This window comes from Macrobrachium rosenbergii, chromosome 8 (genome assembly GCF_040412425.1).
Source record: "Macrobrachium rosenbergii isolate ZJJX-2024 chromosome 8, ASM4041242v1, whole genome shotgun sequence".
Lineage (NCBI taxonomy): Eukaryota > Metazoa > Arthropoda > Malacostraca > Decapoda > Palaemonidae > Macrobrachium > Macrobrachium rosenbergii.
Window position 1 is genome coordinate 68,529,373 of NC_089748.1, and position 18,191 is coordinate 68,547,563.

At 42.7% G+C, this 18,191-nt stretch overlaps 1 protein-coding gene across 6 annotated transcripts in view; it reads left to right on the top strand.

Moving 5' to 3' along the window:
• Window positions 1–6,085, top strand: part of LOC136840951 (RNA pseudouridylate synthase domain-containing protein 1-like) — a 28,255-nt gene extending 22,170 nt beyond the window's left edge. For 3 of the 6 annotated variants that reach the window (XM_067107935.1, XM_067107931.1, XM_067107934.1), the window contains exons 5-7: window positions 4,592–4,711; window positions 5,349–5,645; window positions 5,717–6,085. In XM_067107935.1, coding sequence (XP_066964036.1) covers window positions 4,592–4,711; window positions 5,349–5,645; window positions 5,717–5,739 — 440 coding nt within the window. In that variant the 3' untranslated portion in view covers window positions 5,740–6,085. Of the gene's footprint in view, window positions 1–4,591; window positions 4,712–5,348 lie in introns of all 6 variants that reach the window. The other 3 variants (XM_067107930.1, XM_067107933.1, XM_067107932.1) reach the window with 1 other exon arrangement.
• Window positions 6,086–18,191: the final 12,106 nt, after the last annotated feature.

The window sequence follows — 18,191 nt, forward strand, 5'->3', positions numbered from 1 at the left end:
AAGAATGAGAACCCGTCTTCCCTTGGCCCAGGTCCTTCCAAATTAAGGGCTTGACAACATCACTGGACAAGAACCTGAGAGAACCCTGTGTCCTGTCAGGGCTCTAAAATTTTATTTGCAGAGGACCCAGGATTGTAGAGGTCCTTCTAGCAATCTTGGTGCTCCGTTAAGAGGCCTGATATACCTCTCGAAAAATGCCCTGGCGTCTTTCTGAAGCACCATCATAGACGCCCATTCCAGTGTGCTAGACGAAGATTTGAGAACTTTGAAGGTTAAGGCTCACGCAGTGAGAGCCATTGCTCCTCAGGGGCCTTCCAGAAAAACCAGTCTCTCAATGACATTCTGGGTGCCACTTTTGGCTACAATTCGGTCTTTTGCTTCTCATTATCTCACAGAAGTGAAGACGTCCTGCGAGAATTGCTGTGCGGCTGGGACCTTACGTTTCCGCAAATACGATCTTGGGACAGAAAGCGACTCCACATCCTCTCCTTTAGTTTTGTTTTGGTGTGTTTTTAAATATTTTATGTGTTGTTTTTATGGTCGTTGGGTCTCCCCAGTGGTGGTCGCCCCAGTCCTTAGTTTATGTTAATCTTTTTGACGTAACTAGGCTTGGTCAGGTGGTTGTTAGTTTGTCGCTTACCCTCAAAGTAAGGTCATATGGTCTAGTCACATTGTGGTCGCCCCCGTTGACAGATCATCTAGATTCCACCAGCTTTATAGGTCTCACTACCTCGCTGGAGTTTTCTAGTAAAGCAGAAGCAGGCTTGGGTGACAGTAATCACGAAGTCAGCAATGCTAACAGGTAAGGAACCAAGGCGCTAATCGCCTACATAGTTTTGTTTCAAATCCTATTCTGTCTCTTCCCACACCCAATGGTGGGATTCAGCTATATATATATCTGTCAGGTAAGTGTCATGAACAAAAATGATATTTTTATGATAAAATAAAGTTTGTTCATACTTACCTGGCAGATACATATAATCATAGTACCGCCTCCTCCCCTCAGGAGACAGTAGTTCTAGTTTCTAGAAAATCTGAATAGAAAAATGGGAATGGTTCTGATGCCCGGCTTCCAGCGGCGGGAATGGGTACTAACCACCTGGCCCATCTCATGTGCCGTAAGCTTTGAATTTCTGTCGGTCCTTTCGGAGAATACAGCTATATATATATCTGCCAGGTAAGTATGAACAAACTTTATTTTATCATAAAAATATCATTTTCATGATAAAATTTATTATTTGGATACTTACCTGTTAAAGTGGGGAACCCAACCAGTCTCCCACATCTTAGTGGGTGGTCATGAAGAATTCTGACAAGAATGTAAACATTCCAATGCCTCCTGGTTGGAAACGGGTGATTACAGAGACAGTCCTAGCGGGTTAGCCAAGCTATATTATTTTTATTTTGGATGCTGATTGCACCTAATGCCACTAAGATATAAGCTATTATTATTATTATTATTAAAGTAGTTTAACCAGACCACTAACTTCAACAGCAGGTAAGTATCCAAATAATTTTATTATAAAAATTATCATTTTGAAGTGGATCAGGATGATCTAAGTAATGATGTTTAGATATTCATTTTGATTAAGATGTATTAGTTGGATGTTTCGATTAATCTAGCAGGAAGGAGTGTTGTCATGCAAGTTACAAATCTGTGTACTTGATGAAAGTTTCCATGACACAGATGGCTAAACTTTTACAGCACACATGGCTAGCAGTAATTCTGTCAGCCTGGACCCAGTTACAGAGGCTCTTGCATGGAGCCTGTCAGCAAGAATGTAGTCAGGAAAAACCTTGAAAGATCAAGTTCAATAGCCACCAAGCCGTGCAACATGGATCTGCACTGGAAGAAGCAGGTACCAGACACATTTTGGTCAGTTTGGACTCATCTCTTCAAGTTGGACCACAACAGATGTATGACCTGGTCATCAAGGTTGGAAATGGGATGAACCTCCCTGCTGCAGTGAAGAGCATCAAGGGATAGTCCCATATCAATAAACAGGAGTACATATATTTGCAGACCGGATACAATTTTCACTTCAACTGAGGCCACATAAAATTAGGAGAGGACTACAGAAAGGATTCCCAAATGAACAACCTTCAGATTGATTCTTAGGCCTCTTATTTAACTTGTCCTCATTAAATAAAATTCACAATGTCAGGATTAATACAACAATAAGAAGAATAAAAGTAATAGGTTGCAGACATTTTTAAAATATGGAAGAGTGCTATAGAGAAGAGGACTGAAAGTTAATACTGTATGCAGTAATCAAAGCTTATGGAGAGTGTTAAGGAAGCAATCGAAAATATACTGTCAGTAGGGTGGCCACATGGGTGTTGTGCGATAGGTTTAGGGATGAATTCAAAGTTTAAGTTGAGTAAGGGGATTTTATGCCCAAAATCTCCTATGACGAACAGGTGAAGAAGAGAGAGAGGTGATGCGTGATATAGTGCAAGGACAGACTTGAGAAGAAGTAGAACATTTCTGTTACCTTGAGGGCATAATGGACTGTGAAAGAGGTATTGAAAAGGTTTCAAGAAAATATCAGTATGAATGAAGTGTTGAGAGATTGCTAGATTACAGTATAAAAATCTCCCATTTGTTAACAGAGAAAAAACTTATGATGCAAATACATAGGCATTATTATAAAAGATGGAAGAGATTTTGAAGAGGTTTGATTACTGGAAGCTGAGACTCATTGCTTTAATGGTGTCATAGTATAAATAAAAATGTTGCAAAGAGATGTAGTGACCAGAGGCTTGCAAACACACCAGTCTCAAAGATTCAGATGATTTAGGCTTGTGATGAGGAAGCAAAGAGAACATTATGTAGCAGAAAGAAGATTGTCAGGAAAGCCCAGAAAACCTTAGAGAAAGGTATAGGGGGAAGATAGAGACCATATTAGTATTTAAGCAGAAAGTACAGAAAACAGAAGAGTGGAGATTTGTCTTGCATCTTATCACATTGATGGGAATCTTTGTTAACTTTTACATTATTAAAGCATGTCAGCAAGTTACACTGGCTGTTGGGTGAAATAACCCAAATGAAATGATGGTTGTTGTGATCATCTTTGACAGGAGACTAGTGAAAATTCAGGCTCTGGATAGAGAGAGTAACATGAAAGCACCTTTTTCAATTACTAATCTGAAAGATTTGGTATGAAAGACAATGCTCATGACCCTCTTTCTTTAGTAGAAGACAAAGCTACATCTTTGTGAAGAATATCATCCTGTTTTGGCTAAGGCAAGTGATCCCCAGAGCCTGCAAGTTAGATCCACAGGATTAAGATCTTACATGGGTTGATATGCAAGAGATTGAATCTTTGTGTATGTTTTTAGTATTTAGATTGAATTTCTTGTTTGAATTGTTAATGCAGGTTGTTGGAGATAAGTCAGCATTCTTAGTAGTGCTACTAGTTGTGGGCTGTGAGATAGTTCACTGTCTCCTAATATCACCTTTATATTACTACTTAACCTTAAGAGCATTGCAAACAGGGCCATTCTGCATCCAGCACATGTATCACATGCTTATAGTAAGTTGATTTGACTTATGGTGCTATGTTCAGAGTAGGTATTGATAGTAGAATACCACAACTCTAACAAGCTCCTAGATAACTCTGCATAGCTATGAAAAGTTTTATGACATAATTGAAGTTGATGCCAAAGTCTTTATTAACATACTGGTACCATATTATTGCTGGATGATGTTTGGATGAAAATAGTAAGTAAAGAGCTTAGGAATTATCTTTTTCCCAAGCAGTCATCTACCTCTTATGAAAGGAGGAGGATTCAGTTGGTACACTTTTGTGGTCTACAAGTAGTGCGACATGAATCTTTCCTCGTAGTGGAGTTCATCATGATCATCTTGTTGCTTATTCACTCATTTAATCAGTATTCTGCTCTTGGTATGTGTCCATACCAGATATTGAAGTCAGTAAAATAAAAGAGGTCTGTATGTATGATACAGAAGTCTAAGTTTCTTTTTTTTTTTTACTTTTGTAAATTTAAATGAATATTGTCACCTAAAGTTTAAATTTTTCATTGACAAAATCTTCTGTATCTCACTTATAATGATTGATTGATTATAGATTTTAGGCATAAATGCCAAGCACTGGGGCAACTAAGGCCATTCAGCACTGAAACGGAAATTGACAGTGAAAAGTTTTTAATGGTGCAACAGGAGAAAAACCTCGCAGATGCACTGTGAATCAATTGTTAGGAGAGGGTGGACAGTAAGATGGAAGAGAATATGAATGGAGGTACAGTAAAAGGAATGAAAGAGGCTGCAGCAAGGGGCCAAAGGGATGCTGCAAAGAACCTTAAGTAATGCCTACATTGCACCGCATGAGGTGCACTGACAGCAATACCCCCCCCTACAGGGACATCATTTATAATGAGAAAAATATAATTAATGATGTGGTGCATCTGTTGCTTGGTGCAGTTTTTTTTACTACTGTATATTCTCTCTTATTTCATTCCTGGTGATCCTTGAGTTATTCTTGTTATTATTTACCATCATGGAGGATTGCTAAGGATCCTAGTAATGGTTAGAAAAGACAAATATTCTTTGCGGCACTCTTTTGTACAGGTAATGATATTCGTGAAGAATGGGAAGGGATTAGGATGGCAACACCATTGAGTCCTTATGCTGGTCGATGTAAAGCAGCTCACACTCGTCTCTTGGTGCTTCAGAAAGGGCTATATAACAGTAAGTTGTTAGCTTTATGAAGACTGGATTCTAATTACAAGATGTATTAGATACATTTTGGGGGATTTTGCTGAAACTTTAATATTCAGAAATCATGGTTACTTGTTAAATATTTGGTTTTAGATATTATTCTATGAAAATTTAGTATTGATCATTTCATTTTTTTCTCTCCAAGTGTAATTAGTTTTGGGACTTTGAAGAATGTTGAGATTGTAACTTAGCCACGCTTGTCATCAAAAGCAGCTGCTCTGTGTATTCATGTTTATGTGGAAAATAACTTGGTTTGGTTTAGCTATTCAACTCTCACAGTTGCTGTATTTATCATTCTTACACAGGCAGGTTTAATCTGCACATGTAAGGTTTCTGCAACTTTTTAATAGATTATGAATTTTACTAATTAAATCATTGAATATGATTCACAGATTTTTAATACACAGATCAATAGTAATCTCTTTGATATAAGGAAATAAGTGCAAAAAAACTTTTTATTCTAATAAATTACCTGAAATTCATGAAAAAAATGTTTGATAACATAGTAACTCTGTGGTAGTATCTGCAAAAACTTTAATTTTAGTGTTTTGCAAATAGATTTTGTCAGTGTTTTAGTGGTTTTCATGCCCAATCCATCTGTTTTTAGATTATCCAGCAACAAAGCTTCTACTAAAGCCAATCACTGGAAGGAGGCATCAGCTTCGTGTTCACCTCTCAGAATCTGGCCACACAATTGTTGGAGACTTCACTTACTCAAATCGTCGTGATCTCTTTCCTTATCGAATGTTTCTTCATGCCTATAGGCTTGTTGTACCAACTGAATATGAACATATTGATGTGAGGACAGATGATCCTTTCACAGAAAATGATCCTCGAAATAAATGGACTGTTGTCGAGACACTGAATGCTTTAAATGAGGAAACTTTTACAAAGTTAAAGTTAGGTAGAAAATGGTATAAAAGGTGAAATTATCTAAAGTCTTAGATGTTCTTTGATACATCTAAAATATATTAGGTAGAAAATGGTATAAAAGGTGAAATTATCTAAAGTCTTAGATGTTCTTTGATACATCTAAAATATTACTTGCTTTGAAATCTTGTTATGCATGTTATTGTGATGCTTTCTTGATGCATTTTTCTGTACATACTGTAACAAATGTTGAATATATACAGTTTGTGTATATATTTATATAATTAATGAATAAAACAGAGTGATGCTTCTTGTTGAAATCATCATAATAATGATAAAAAATTTATAGATATATTTGCTTATATGCCACTAAAAATGAGCTTTTTACCTTTACAAGATACAGTGCTCAAGACTATCATCTGTGATACAATGAATTGTTAATGTTGTTAATCTATTTATTAAACTTTTTTATTCTTCTCTCTTTTTTTCCCCATGCATATATTAGCCCCACAAATGGTCAGTTCAAGTGTTTTATGATTTTTTTTTTGTGTGCTCTTTCTCAAAGACCTTGTAGCTTTTGCTACTTCTGTGGTTGCCACCTTGTCACTTTCATATTTCTGAATCCCTGGTTGCTCCTTTCCTTTTCAATAAGTACCCAAGCCATTTCAATATCTTGTATGTAAATCTCTCACAAGTTTGTAAATGTTTAATCTTTTAGTTATTTCCTCATTTGCAACACTACCCCCTGTGCACACAGCCATGAATCTCTGCCTTTTGTGGTCATACCTCTTCAGAGTTTAAATTTTTTCCCAGTGTTCTTGTCTCTGCTGCACAGGTTATCACAGGTTTTAAAACACCAAATATTTTGCTTTTTATTTACTAATGATTTGCTCTTATTCACCAGTAATCCAGCAGTCTATTCCTCTGTATCCAGGCTGTTGGTACTCTCAAATACTGCTCTTTCTTCTTTGCTTCCTATCCAGTAACCATGATATAGTTTTCCAGTACCAATTATGGAAATATCTAGTAATTCTACAAATCTACCTTTGAAGTACTAATGAAACGATCATGTCAAAGGGCTAAGATGAATTATGTTAGGATAAAGTAGTGTTGAAATACATTATCAAATAATATATACGGTATTTGCTTTGAAATTTCAGTTTGTTTGACATTTATCTTCTTTGTCACTGCTATTCTAAAAATATACTATAGATACCCTAAAGGTCATACAGAGTAACAAGGAAGATGAAGACGCAAATACTGTGCTAGCCTTGTGACAGCTGCATGTAAAAACACTTGCCAGAGGAAAATTTTGGTGGAAGTATTCACAGTTAAATCTTCCTGGTAAGGCAAGTTTTATTACTACTTTGTATCTGGAAATCCATCTGTCCTCACTTGTGTCTAGTGTTTTCCATATGAGGCTACAAAGTGAACTGTTGAATACCACAGATGCGCACTGTTTTATACTGTGAAATAAGCAGGACATCAGGTGTTTTCACAGTAGCCTAGTTAAACTACCTGGTGATTTTTCAAGACGTAGGAAAATAACATTGGTCAGACCTCAAAGTGTTCCTATGTGATAATGGGTCAACAGCAAACAATCATATAATCAATCAACTTGATGAAATTGTCATGCAGTACCATTTGTGCATTTGCTGGGTTACATTTACAGTATTTATTTTTGCTTAATGCAACAATGCTACCTTAGGTTTTACAGGTCTATGTATATACAATCTTATTTGATATCATCACTTTCTCATGATCTTAAATGGAAAAATAAAGTCTGCAGTTGTATGTAGTATGTTGCTATATATAGGAAGCTTTCGCCAACTTGATCAGTTGGCCTCTTCAGCCTGAACCTTCAGGCTGAAGAGGCCAACTGATCAAGTTGGCAAAAGCTTCCTGTATATAGCAATATACTACATACTTACTACTGCAGACTTTATTTTTCCATATACAGTCTAGTTCAGTGCAGTTGCATTCTGATGTAAAACAAGGTCAAGAGTCCAATCAGAACTATTAGAAGACATTGCAGCATAAAGAATACAACAAATTTTTGAAGAAAATTGTATTTTCCTTTGGTACACAAACCAGAGCCTTTCATAATTTGGATGAATCTTACATACTGTTAGATTAGTTTACATCTTCACTCAAAGTAAACAGAAGGATGATGCTTGGCTGACCCGAATGGACTGTCAATAATCACCTGGTTCCCACCAAGTGGTGTTTGAATGTTTACATCCTTATCGGAATTCTCTCTGCCATATCCTTGAGCATATGTTGTGAATTGGAGGTACAGTAATCATTTTCATTTTTTCTGGCTGATTTTCTCCAGTACAGTATTATGCTGGTTTTCGGTTTTTGCATTATGTCATCTATGGCAAGGAGAGATAAAAGCTTTAGGCTTTGTAGGAACAAGTTTTGTTCCAACCAAATGTATTTGGTTGTGCATGATGATCAGAGTGTGTGTGTGTTACCTGTAGGAGTAATAAGTGTGATTTCTGGATCGGGGTCCCGTGTCAGCCGGTGAAAAAGTCCATTCAGCACTTATTTCTAGGGTAATCCTGTTGCTAGATACCAGAGAAAGCTAAATGAAATGCTGGAGTTACTACCCAGAGCGAGCTCCACTAGATGGAGTCGTGTATGGAAAAGGGTGAACTACAAAAACACGGAACCTTATCCTATAGAGATTCCCAATGTCAAAAGTCCCAACGAGAGAGGTGCCGATACAAGCCCATGCACTACTCGGGACTGTATACAAGGCAACACTAGCGCATTCCATTTTTAGCAAATACGTTTTCGTTCACACGTAATTTCGTTGTGATCCTTATTTTGTGCTCTATTTTGGATTTTTATGGCATCCTCGCAAGGTTCTTCTTCAAAACTTGAGTACCAGTGTTTTATTGTTTTTAGGCGATTGAGGCTCCTTATTTTCCTTTAGTTTAATAATTAAAAGGGATTTATAACGCCTGTCTCGATCTCCTCTCACGGCGTCTCTTGACCTCCCTTGGTCTTGGGTCGGCATGTTTGTTTTGTGTTATTTATTAGTATCCCTTTTTATTTGGGATATTTTACCAATTAATGATCCCTAACTTTAGTGGGTTTGTTTAATTTTATGTTTGTTCTGTACCCAGTTACTACGAGAAGTGCTGTTTAGCGTTTAGGCTACTTTAGCTACCCCCTTGGGCCCATTCGCTTTTTTATCATGGCTTCATTCTCGAGAGTGACATTTAATGTTTAGGCTACGAGCTACCCTTGGGCCCATTCGCCTTTATCATGGCTTCATTAAAGAGTGATGTTTAGCGTTTAGGCTATTTCGAGCTACCCCCGGGCCCATTCGCTTTTTATCGTGGCTTCATTACTTAGAAGTGCTGTTGAGCATTTAGGCTACGAGCTTCCCTCTCGAGCCCATTCGCTATTATCATGGCCTCATTATGCTTTATTTTGTCCCTCACTTCTTTAGCCTTTGGGGATCTTATTTTCATTGGTACTGTTACGGTTTTTACTTTGTTTTTACTTTGTTTTTATAATTTTGTTTATTTTGTGAATTTTGTGTTCCCTTCCTGGTCAAGTGCTGTCTTGCTGTTTAGGCTACGTGGTTCCCCCTCGGGCCTATTCGCTTCTTATTTTGGCTTTATTTTGCCTTGTTTTAGACTCACTTCTCTAAGCGTATGGGAACATGATTTTCATTGGTACATTTAATTTTTGACCTTGTGCTTGGATGCTTCTGAATTTTGTTAATTTGGGGTACTTTCATTTAACTGGAGGTCGGTCATATCCCTTCACGTTCATGTCCTGTTGGGCCTGCCTATCCTCCTACATGTACCTTATAGAAAATTTTTGTTTTATTATGAATTATTTGAGTTATTGGTTAGCCTTTACCCCCTAGGCTTCCTTCCTTTACATCGCCTCAGTTAGGTTAGCCTAGGGGTTGGCTGTAACACTTTTTCCCTTCGGGGAAAAATCGTTAAGGGAGGGACGATCTCGATCTGTACGTATGAGTTTCATGTCTGTGATCTCGTTCGGTACATGTGTGTTTTATGTCTGGTGCTTCCCTTTGTTTGGTTTTGACTTGGATATATTGCCTCGTCCACCCTCTCCCCTGTTTCTGGCTTTTCACTTAGGCTAATATTCCTAATAAGTTAAGCTGGAATAGCGAGGGTTTACCTCAGTAGCCTATCCTAGTTCAATCCTTCTTTGGGTTGCTTACCAATGGTGACCGGGAGTGCTCTCCCACCCTGTTCACACTTCTTTACCGACTATATATATATTTTTTGTGGTATTGAGAATCCCCTTCTCTCCCTTTTATCCTTTGCTCTTCTCTCCCCTTGGTTTGTTAACTTTCCAAGGCTTGAGAGCAATTTATCCTTATTTTATGTTGTAGCCTACATCCCCTCCCTCTGCATTGATTGATTGTCCCTCGGTGTGTCTTGAGTTGGCACTCCACCTGGACCTGGAGGTGACCAGGAGTGCTCTCCCACTCCTGTTCACAGACAATCTTTCTTTGCTCTCCTGGCCGTAGAGGTTTTTGCCCTTCCTCTCCTTTCTCTCGCTCTTGTCGTGCAACACAGCTTACATAGTGAGGGGATCTATGAGAATCTCTGGGCGCCCGGGAGTGCTGTCCCACCCCTGGTCGCTACTTTGGGTTACCAACCTCCTGGCCTATCCTTCCCCCTTCCTTTTACGTCGACTGTTTCCTTCGTGGTGCTTCCTACATGTTCGCACCTCACTGTTGGGATCTCATACGAGGCCAGTTAGCGTTTTCCACCTAACAACTGTCTTCTGTTTTATTTACTTTCAACAGTTCCCCCTCCTTTTGCTACTACCTGTTAGGTGTTCTGAGAAGTTATCTTGTTGGGCGCTCTCCTTGCTTACTGCTCCAGGGTTTTAGTGTTTTAGCGGTCATGTTTATCCCCACACGCTATCACTTAGTTCAGGATATCCTCCTCCGGGGTTTTCCTCTCTTGGCTCGAGTGCGCCCACTTCGAACAGTTCATAACCTTCCCACATATTGTTCAAACACATGATCACTTCTTAATGTTCCGTTGACTCTGTTTTTATGTCTATGAGTTTTGTCCTGTTAGCCCGGTTTTCTCTCGGTTTTCTCCAGGGTTTTCCTGGTCTGACTAGGCTAAGTCTGCTGCTACGGTACTCTGCTCCGGCATCCGTTCCAGCATGCCCTTTTCTCATACGTTTTCAGCTGGTTTTTGTCAAGTGCAGGAATGTTCGCTATCCTGCAACAAACCAGCGATCACGGAGTCTATAGTTCCCATTCCGGTCGCAGTCTGTTTTGGAGATTTTATAGTTTGTACGGAAGGTTATGAAGTACACTATGCTCCCCCGAGCAGACTTCTTGATGAACCCGTAGGTTTTATATATACCTGTCGGTTTCGTCTCCACCAAACTCCGCTTCATGCGACTTATTCTTGGCTCGGAAGGTTGTAAAAGTACGCTATGCTCTCTCCACAGGCTACTGATGAATCCGTAGGTTTTATTTACACCAGTCGGTTTATCTCCGCCAAACGCCGCCTCATTTGGCTTATTATTAGTCGGTTGGCACCCGGCAGGTATTATATTATGCGCTATGCTCTCCTGAAAAGCAGGCTACCTGATGAATCTGTAGGTTTTCATATACACCCGTCGGTTTTACCTCCGTCAAGTTCCGCCTCATGTGGCTTATTAATAGTCGCTCTTTCGATAAAAAATGGATTTTGACAGAGGAAAAATCTATTTCTGAGAAGGTCCTGTGTCACCGGTGAAATTCCATTACAGCACAGAATTTCTAGGTATAACAATGCTAGATATACCAGAGAAAAAGAGCTTTCAGGAAAGCTGGGTTACTACCCCCCTAGTCGGCGTCTTCTAGGAAGACGTCTGTATAATGAAGGGTGAGTGAAATATCACTACCACGAAAATATACTCCCAGATCTCCTCATCAAAACCCCGGAAAAGAGCGGTGAGCCGTTACAGCCCCACACTCAACACCCGCCAGACGGCGACACCAGCGCCACCTACTTCATTCCATGCTAGCACTAACCCCAGACTTGGCATGTGCAAGTAGGGGAGTACTAGATGAGTTAGGGAGGGTCACCGGGTGACATGGGACCTTCCTCAGAAATAGATTTTTCCTCTGTCAAAATCCCTTTTCTGAGTCCAGTCCCGTGTCAGCCGGTGAAATAGTGATAGAGAATCATGCCAAGACTGCCACTACTTAGGAAAAAAGGGGTAATCTGAAGAAAATGCAAAAATTGTAACGAAAATAATTTTAATCAAGGAATCTCTTTCATGAAGCAAGAATACTAAAAGCAAGGTATCTTAAATCTAAGGCACATCAAAAACTTAGCACTATAAAACAAGGGAGGTCCCCCTTGGGGGGAAAAACCCAAAAATCTTAAAATTACTTAAAGGTAAGTGAAACATGAAATGTGCACAGAACAATTGGAATACAACCTTAATACTATACACACGTAAACTTAGGCTAAACACGTAAGAGACAAGACTAATGAAAATTAACACATACACATATCTGGGGTATGTGGAGCCAAATAAAACCAAATCCAGTACCCGTAAGAGAAAAAACAATTATGGCTTGTCAGATTACACTTTTCCATCAGTAGATACAAGATACATCAATATGAGGGGCTAGGCAGTGAGGCATAAACAACCAGGAGAATAAGCAGAGGAAGTAAATGAGGCAGGCGGGGGGGGGGGGAAAGGAAAGGATAAGGAAATGATTATTTAAGGTGGGGAGATGACACTTCCCACTGCTATTGTAGAATATTTCAGGGCTTGAGCGATTTTAAATAGTGGCGTTTAAACACTAGAGGTGATTTCCAACCCGTATATTTTGATAACTCTGAAAAGTCCATATTATGAAAGTAATTAATAGAAGTAGCAACTGCTCGAATATCATGAACTTTAGGAACTGAGTCTGCTTGGCTTGTTTAATGAAATACAGAATTTGTTGCCTTATAGCGTTCAGAAAAGAGTACCACCTTTCTCCCTGATAAAAAGAGGACCCGACTTACTCTGTGGAGTTCTTAAGAGTTCTTAAGTGTATAAACTGGACATAAAGATTGGTCTTGAGGAAGGGCACCACCTTCCAAGGAGACCACCTGTCCTGTGGGTCTTTGTTCTTAGCTAAAAATCTAGGTCAGGGGAAAGGAGGACCTCCAGATGGGAGGAAGTTAACAAAACTATCACCTCTAGTGAGAGCCGACAGCTCTGAGATTCTAGCACCTGAAGCCAAGCTAATCAAAAATAAAGTCTTCCTTAACAGATCCTGATAAGAGCAATGGAAGTTATCCAACTCTGATGCTAACTTAAGGACGTCATTGAGAAACCACGTAACCGAATGTGGACGTGATACTGGTCTCAGACGAGCGCATGCTCTGGGGATGGATGAAAATAGGAATCTGTAAGGTCGATTTTAAAGCCGTAAAGAAATACTTTCTTCAATGCCGACTTGACTGTGGTAATAGTGGCGGGAGCCAGGCCTTTCTCAAACAGTGACCTAAAGAAGGAAACTCCTAAATTAGTCGTCATGATTTTGGCTTCAGATGCTTTCAGGAAGGAGGCTAATTTTTGACTGCTGAGTCATACTGTCTAAGAGTAGAATCTCTTTTTATCTGATTCTAAAACAGAGTGTTGACAGGGTCAATGTTCGCTCCTTTTTGGGCTGCGAACTTTATAAAGTCCATAAAACTAGGGCATTCTGAATCCTTGAGAAGCTGACACAGTCTTGGTTTGTACTGTCTGGGTCAGAATGGGCTTGGGAATCTGAAGACTCCGTAATCCCAGTTCCTGAAGGAGAGGGAACCAATTGCTCTTCGGCCAGTAGGGGCTACTAGGGCTGGTTGACCCTTGAATGTCCTGAGTTTGTGTAATACTTTCAGCAGTAAATTTATTGGAGGAACAGATAAATCTTCTCCCAATTGTTCCAATCTACTGTCATTGCGTCTGTGGCGAACGCCTGAGGGTCCAGGTTGGGGGCCACGTAACAGGGGAGCTTGAAGTTGCTCTCCGTTGCGAACAGATCCACTTGGAGGCCCGAACCCGGCAAATCCATTTGAAAGATTCCGCATCCAGGGACCACTCCGTCTCCAACGGGGTAGTCCTGGACAGGGAATCCGCCACCACGTTCGGACTCCCGCTAGGTGGGTGGCTGACAGGTGCCAGCCGTGCTTGTTCGCCAGGAGAAGATAGCTACCATTACTTGGTTTACTCGACCTGATTTGGAGCCGCCCCTGTTGATGCAATGAACTACCACTGCGCTGTCTAACACCAGCCTGATATGAATCCGGTTGGGAGGGCTGATTTTCTTCAGAGTTAGAAAGACCGCCATAGCTTCCAGGGTGGTTTATATGGAACTGCTGAAACATTGTGGACCACGTTCCTTGTACTTTCTGTTTTGGTGAATATCCCCCAGCCGCTTAGAGAAGCGTCTGTGTGGATAACTAGTGCCGGAGGGGGAAATTGAAGCGGAACTGTTTTGGACAGGCCCTTGACTGTGGTCCAAGGCTGCAGTCTTGTCTTTAAGATTCGAGGGATAGAGGAGACCTTGTCCCTGAGCTTGGCATTTGCTCGACTCCGCCACACTCTGTTTATGTCTTTTAATTTGGCTTTCAAGAGCAGGTCTGTCACTGAGGCAAATTGAAGAGACCTGAGGACTCTTTCTTGGGATCGACGGGATGCCGATGGATTTTTGAGAAATCTCTTGGTGATAGATGCTATCTCTTTCCTCTTGGGAGGCGGGAGAGATAACGTGTGGGAGGACAGATCCCACTGGAGACCCAGCCACTGAAACCGGGACTCCGAGTCAGGCGGGACTTCTCTCTGTTCAGCTGAAAACCCAGTGACTCTAGGAAATTGATGACTATGGACGTGGCTTCCTGACACTCCGGAACAGTTGGTGCCCAGGTTATCCAATCGTCCAGGTACGCTGCTAGGGAAATTCCTTGGGACCGGAGCTGCTGTACTACCGTGTCCGCCAGCTTGGTGAATACCCTGGGTGCAATGTTTCAGACCGAAGGGCATGACCCTGAAGGGGTAGGCTTGATTCCCGAGTCTGAAACCGAGGAACTGAGAGAAGTTCCGCAATCGGGTCACGTGATAATAAGCGTCTGAAAGATCGATAGAGGTGGTGACGGCCCCACGCGGAAGTAGAGTCCGCACCTGAGCTACCGTAAGCATGCGGGTACTTGTCGCATTTTATGTAGAGATTTAGACAAGCCTACAGATCCAGGATCACTCTTTGCTGATCGGAGTCTTTTTGGGAACAGTGAATAGCCTGCCTTGAAACTTTAGGTGCCTTGCTTTCTTTATTGCTCGTTTGTTGAGCAATTCTGTTAATCCTGTAGGATTGATGTGGGTGGCTGGTAAAATCTGGTTAGAGGGGAGGGTTCTTGATCCAGCTCCACCCCAGTCCCTTTGACACAATGCTGTGTGCCCAAGGGCTGAAGGTCCATTGGTCCCTGAACAATACAGGCGACCGCCTACCTGTGTTCTCTCAGTGGGAGGGAGCGGGTTTATTCCCTCTACCACGTCCAGGTCTTCCTCTTGGGGTGGTGTTAGACCTTCCTCTGTGGGGACCTTGCCCCTTCCTCCCCTGCAACCCTATTGAGGCCGTGAAAGAACCCACGGCCCTCATATGTGGGGGTTGTATGCTGGTGAGGACACATAAGAGGGCGCCGCTGGTTGGACCAACACGTACTGCTGGGGTGGGCCTTAGAAGTGAATGGTTGGGCCACTGCCGAGACCCCGGACGGCTTGGACTACCGCCTGATGGGGCCTCTTATGCCTCCTGAAGCGTTTGCCTCCTCTCGTCTGGGGGCCGGCCGATTCTGGGGTCTTGCGCTTTTTAAGCGGAAATGCCCAGCGAGCGCGCAGACTCTGATTGGCCCGTGCAGCCTCAGACATAACGGATGTAACCTCGTCTTCAGGGAAGAGGTTAGTCCCCAGATCGAGCTTTTAACGAGCTTGTTAGGCTCGTGGCGGATAGTAAGCATCAGCAAAGATGAACTTCCTGCACTCCAGTCTGGCCATGATGAACTCATGCAAGTCCGACTGGAAGCTCGCCAGGAAGGACTTAGCTAGAACCTGGAAAATGGGTTCGTCTGAGCAGGAGACGGCAGTAGTTTCTGTAAGACAGCTGAGCTCAGGACCAGGCTAACTTAGTCCGGGCCTCAAACTCCGCCTTCAATAAGGATTCCGGCAGCTTAGGGAGCTGTTCACTAAACTGCGTGGGAAGCGCAGAGGGGTCCAGCTTCCCGACGGTGAAAGTGGACGGGGCGTCCACCCAGAACTCATTACTTCCTGGGAATACCAGGGAAGTAGGATCTGTTTCCCTTAATTGTGGTAAGGGATTACCTTCAAAGCATGCTCGGGCCGTAGCCAGAGCAACTTTGTCCATGCAAGGAGTGGGAAGGTCTTCCCAGGGCGAACATCGTAAAATTGCCCTTGAAAGGGGTCAATTTCCTGTTTACTGCCTGCCACTCCGTCCAGAGTGCGCAGGGAGAGCCGACTGAGCCTGGTCCTAGGGATGATGACAGTCTCCTAGGAACCTTGTTCGACCGAATCCAGGCTTCTTCTGTGAGCCTCACGAAGCCTGGATAAGGGGGCAAGAGATCGGGGGGGAAGAACTCCAATTCCTCCAACCGTCTCGTGCCCAGACCCTCCACTGTAAGTTTGCCATCATGTTGGATGGCCCGGAGTGCGAAGCGCCAAGGGTTACCGACATCGAACGCGGCGGAGGTCCGCCGTGTCGGGGATAGTATACTGTGGTTCTGCCGGAGGTTGGCGAGCCAAACCTGCCAGTATGTTGTCATAATTGGCAAACTTATCGGTGATTTTTTCAAACCTAGAATCTAGGTCCTCCATAAACTTTTTGTAAAGTTCAGAGGCAATAGCCTGTGCATCGAAAGAGTTAAGGAGGAGGGCTTGGTTTGCAGCCCTTACTCACGCCTTTGCCGGAGGAACTAGATTTGCTCCCGAGGCTACCGGTCCTGAAACCTTAGCCTTCGACGGGGAAGGGCGATGCTTTCTTGGAAGTCGAGGACTTGTAGCCCCGCCTTCCATGAAGTCTTCAACTTCAACTTGGGGATAGCAGACGGAGCTCTATCACCCAAGGAGGAAGACTTCACAAAACCTGCAAATGAAGACACTGATGAAGTAGGGGAGTCAAACAAAGGGGCCCGCCCAACATCCTCACTTACCTCACCACTTACCACCTGGTCCGGCTCCGATATTCATTGGTTCCAGGTTGAGATTTACAAGGCAACATCCTCCGAGACTTCAGCACGTTTAGGATATCCACTTGAGGTGGCTGGGTCGCATCCCGGTTTGTTGGATGATTGGGGTGGCAAGATCTTCAGGCACTGCAGCCGCACCCGTGCGCCGGGTAAAGCAAGTCCTCAACCTGGCGTCGAGGACGTAGGGCTTCCCGGACGGAACATTCCTGCCGAACCCAGCCACCCAGGCCCGGAGGGATTCCAAGGCAGACTTCTTGGAAGCTTCGTCCGCCTGCAAGGAAACCAGCACTTAGTTAGGAACGAAAAGTCAGACCGGAATATAAACAATATACAACATGAGGAGCATGAACCGGGGAAGGAAGACTGTCACTTACCGACTCATCCTGGATGGTTGAGCAGAGAGCAAAAGCAAACCTCACAACCATCGGGGTGCCAAACAACCAGGTTGTCAAGTTGGACCGCACAACCAGCGTGGTCCAGCATACTACATGCCCGGGAGGGTTGTTGAAGGAGGCGGTACACCCCGGCTCCTCACAGCGAACAGTCTGTAAATATAAAAGTACATGAACCTCACCACTCTAAGCAATCTAAAGCCCATTCGCAAGGCCAGGAAATCTCAACTACAACCGGAATACTCCGGCAGAGAAGAACTCCTTATCATAAATTGGGCCAATAAGCTCTAAATGCACAGAGTGGAAGGTAAGGGTTTTTTAGACCGGAGGACTCCGGGAATGAAGGAACGAGAAACCAGGAACTAACCATAAGGGCTGCCAGAAAAATAACGGCGGAGCCCCGGGTGTAGGACCGGACTCACGTATATATGGATAAACAGATTTATCTAAAATTAAAAAACAAAATAATAATAATAATAACAAGTGATGGTAATTACTCCGGAGACCGGAGGGGTCCGCTCCTCACATTACGTGATATAGAAACTTCCCACCCTTACCTCCCGCCGGAGAAACAAGACGGGTAAAGTGCTCATATGTTCGTTTTTTAAACGGAGCAACACATATCACCCTAACTACGAGCCCGACGGGGAGACGAGAGGTATGAGAATGATTCGAACACGTTTTTGAGCAAACAAACCACCCACCCCCCACCACAGCGAAGCTAGGGACGGTATGGGAGGGAGCGAATCCTCTACCAATAGGAGGAGTCCCTGAACTGGAGAAACGCCATCTAGCGTCACCCGCACTCGAGTCGCAAGGCTGAGGGGGTAGGGGGAGGGAGGGGTGGAGCAGTGGAGAGGAGTAGGCTACCCGGAAGGGACAGGAGACAGGGAGAAACATATGTCACCCGCTCAACTGCATCCTTCCCTCCAAATGAAC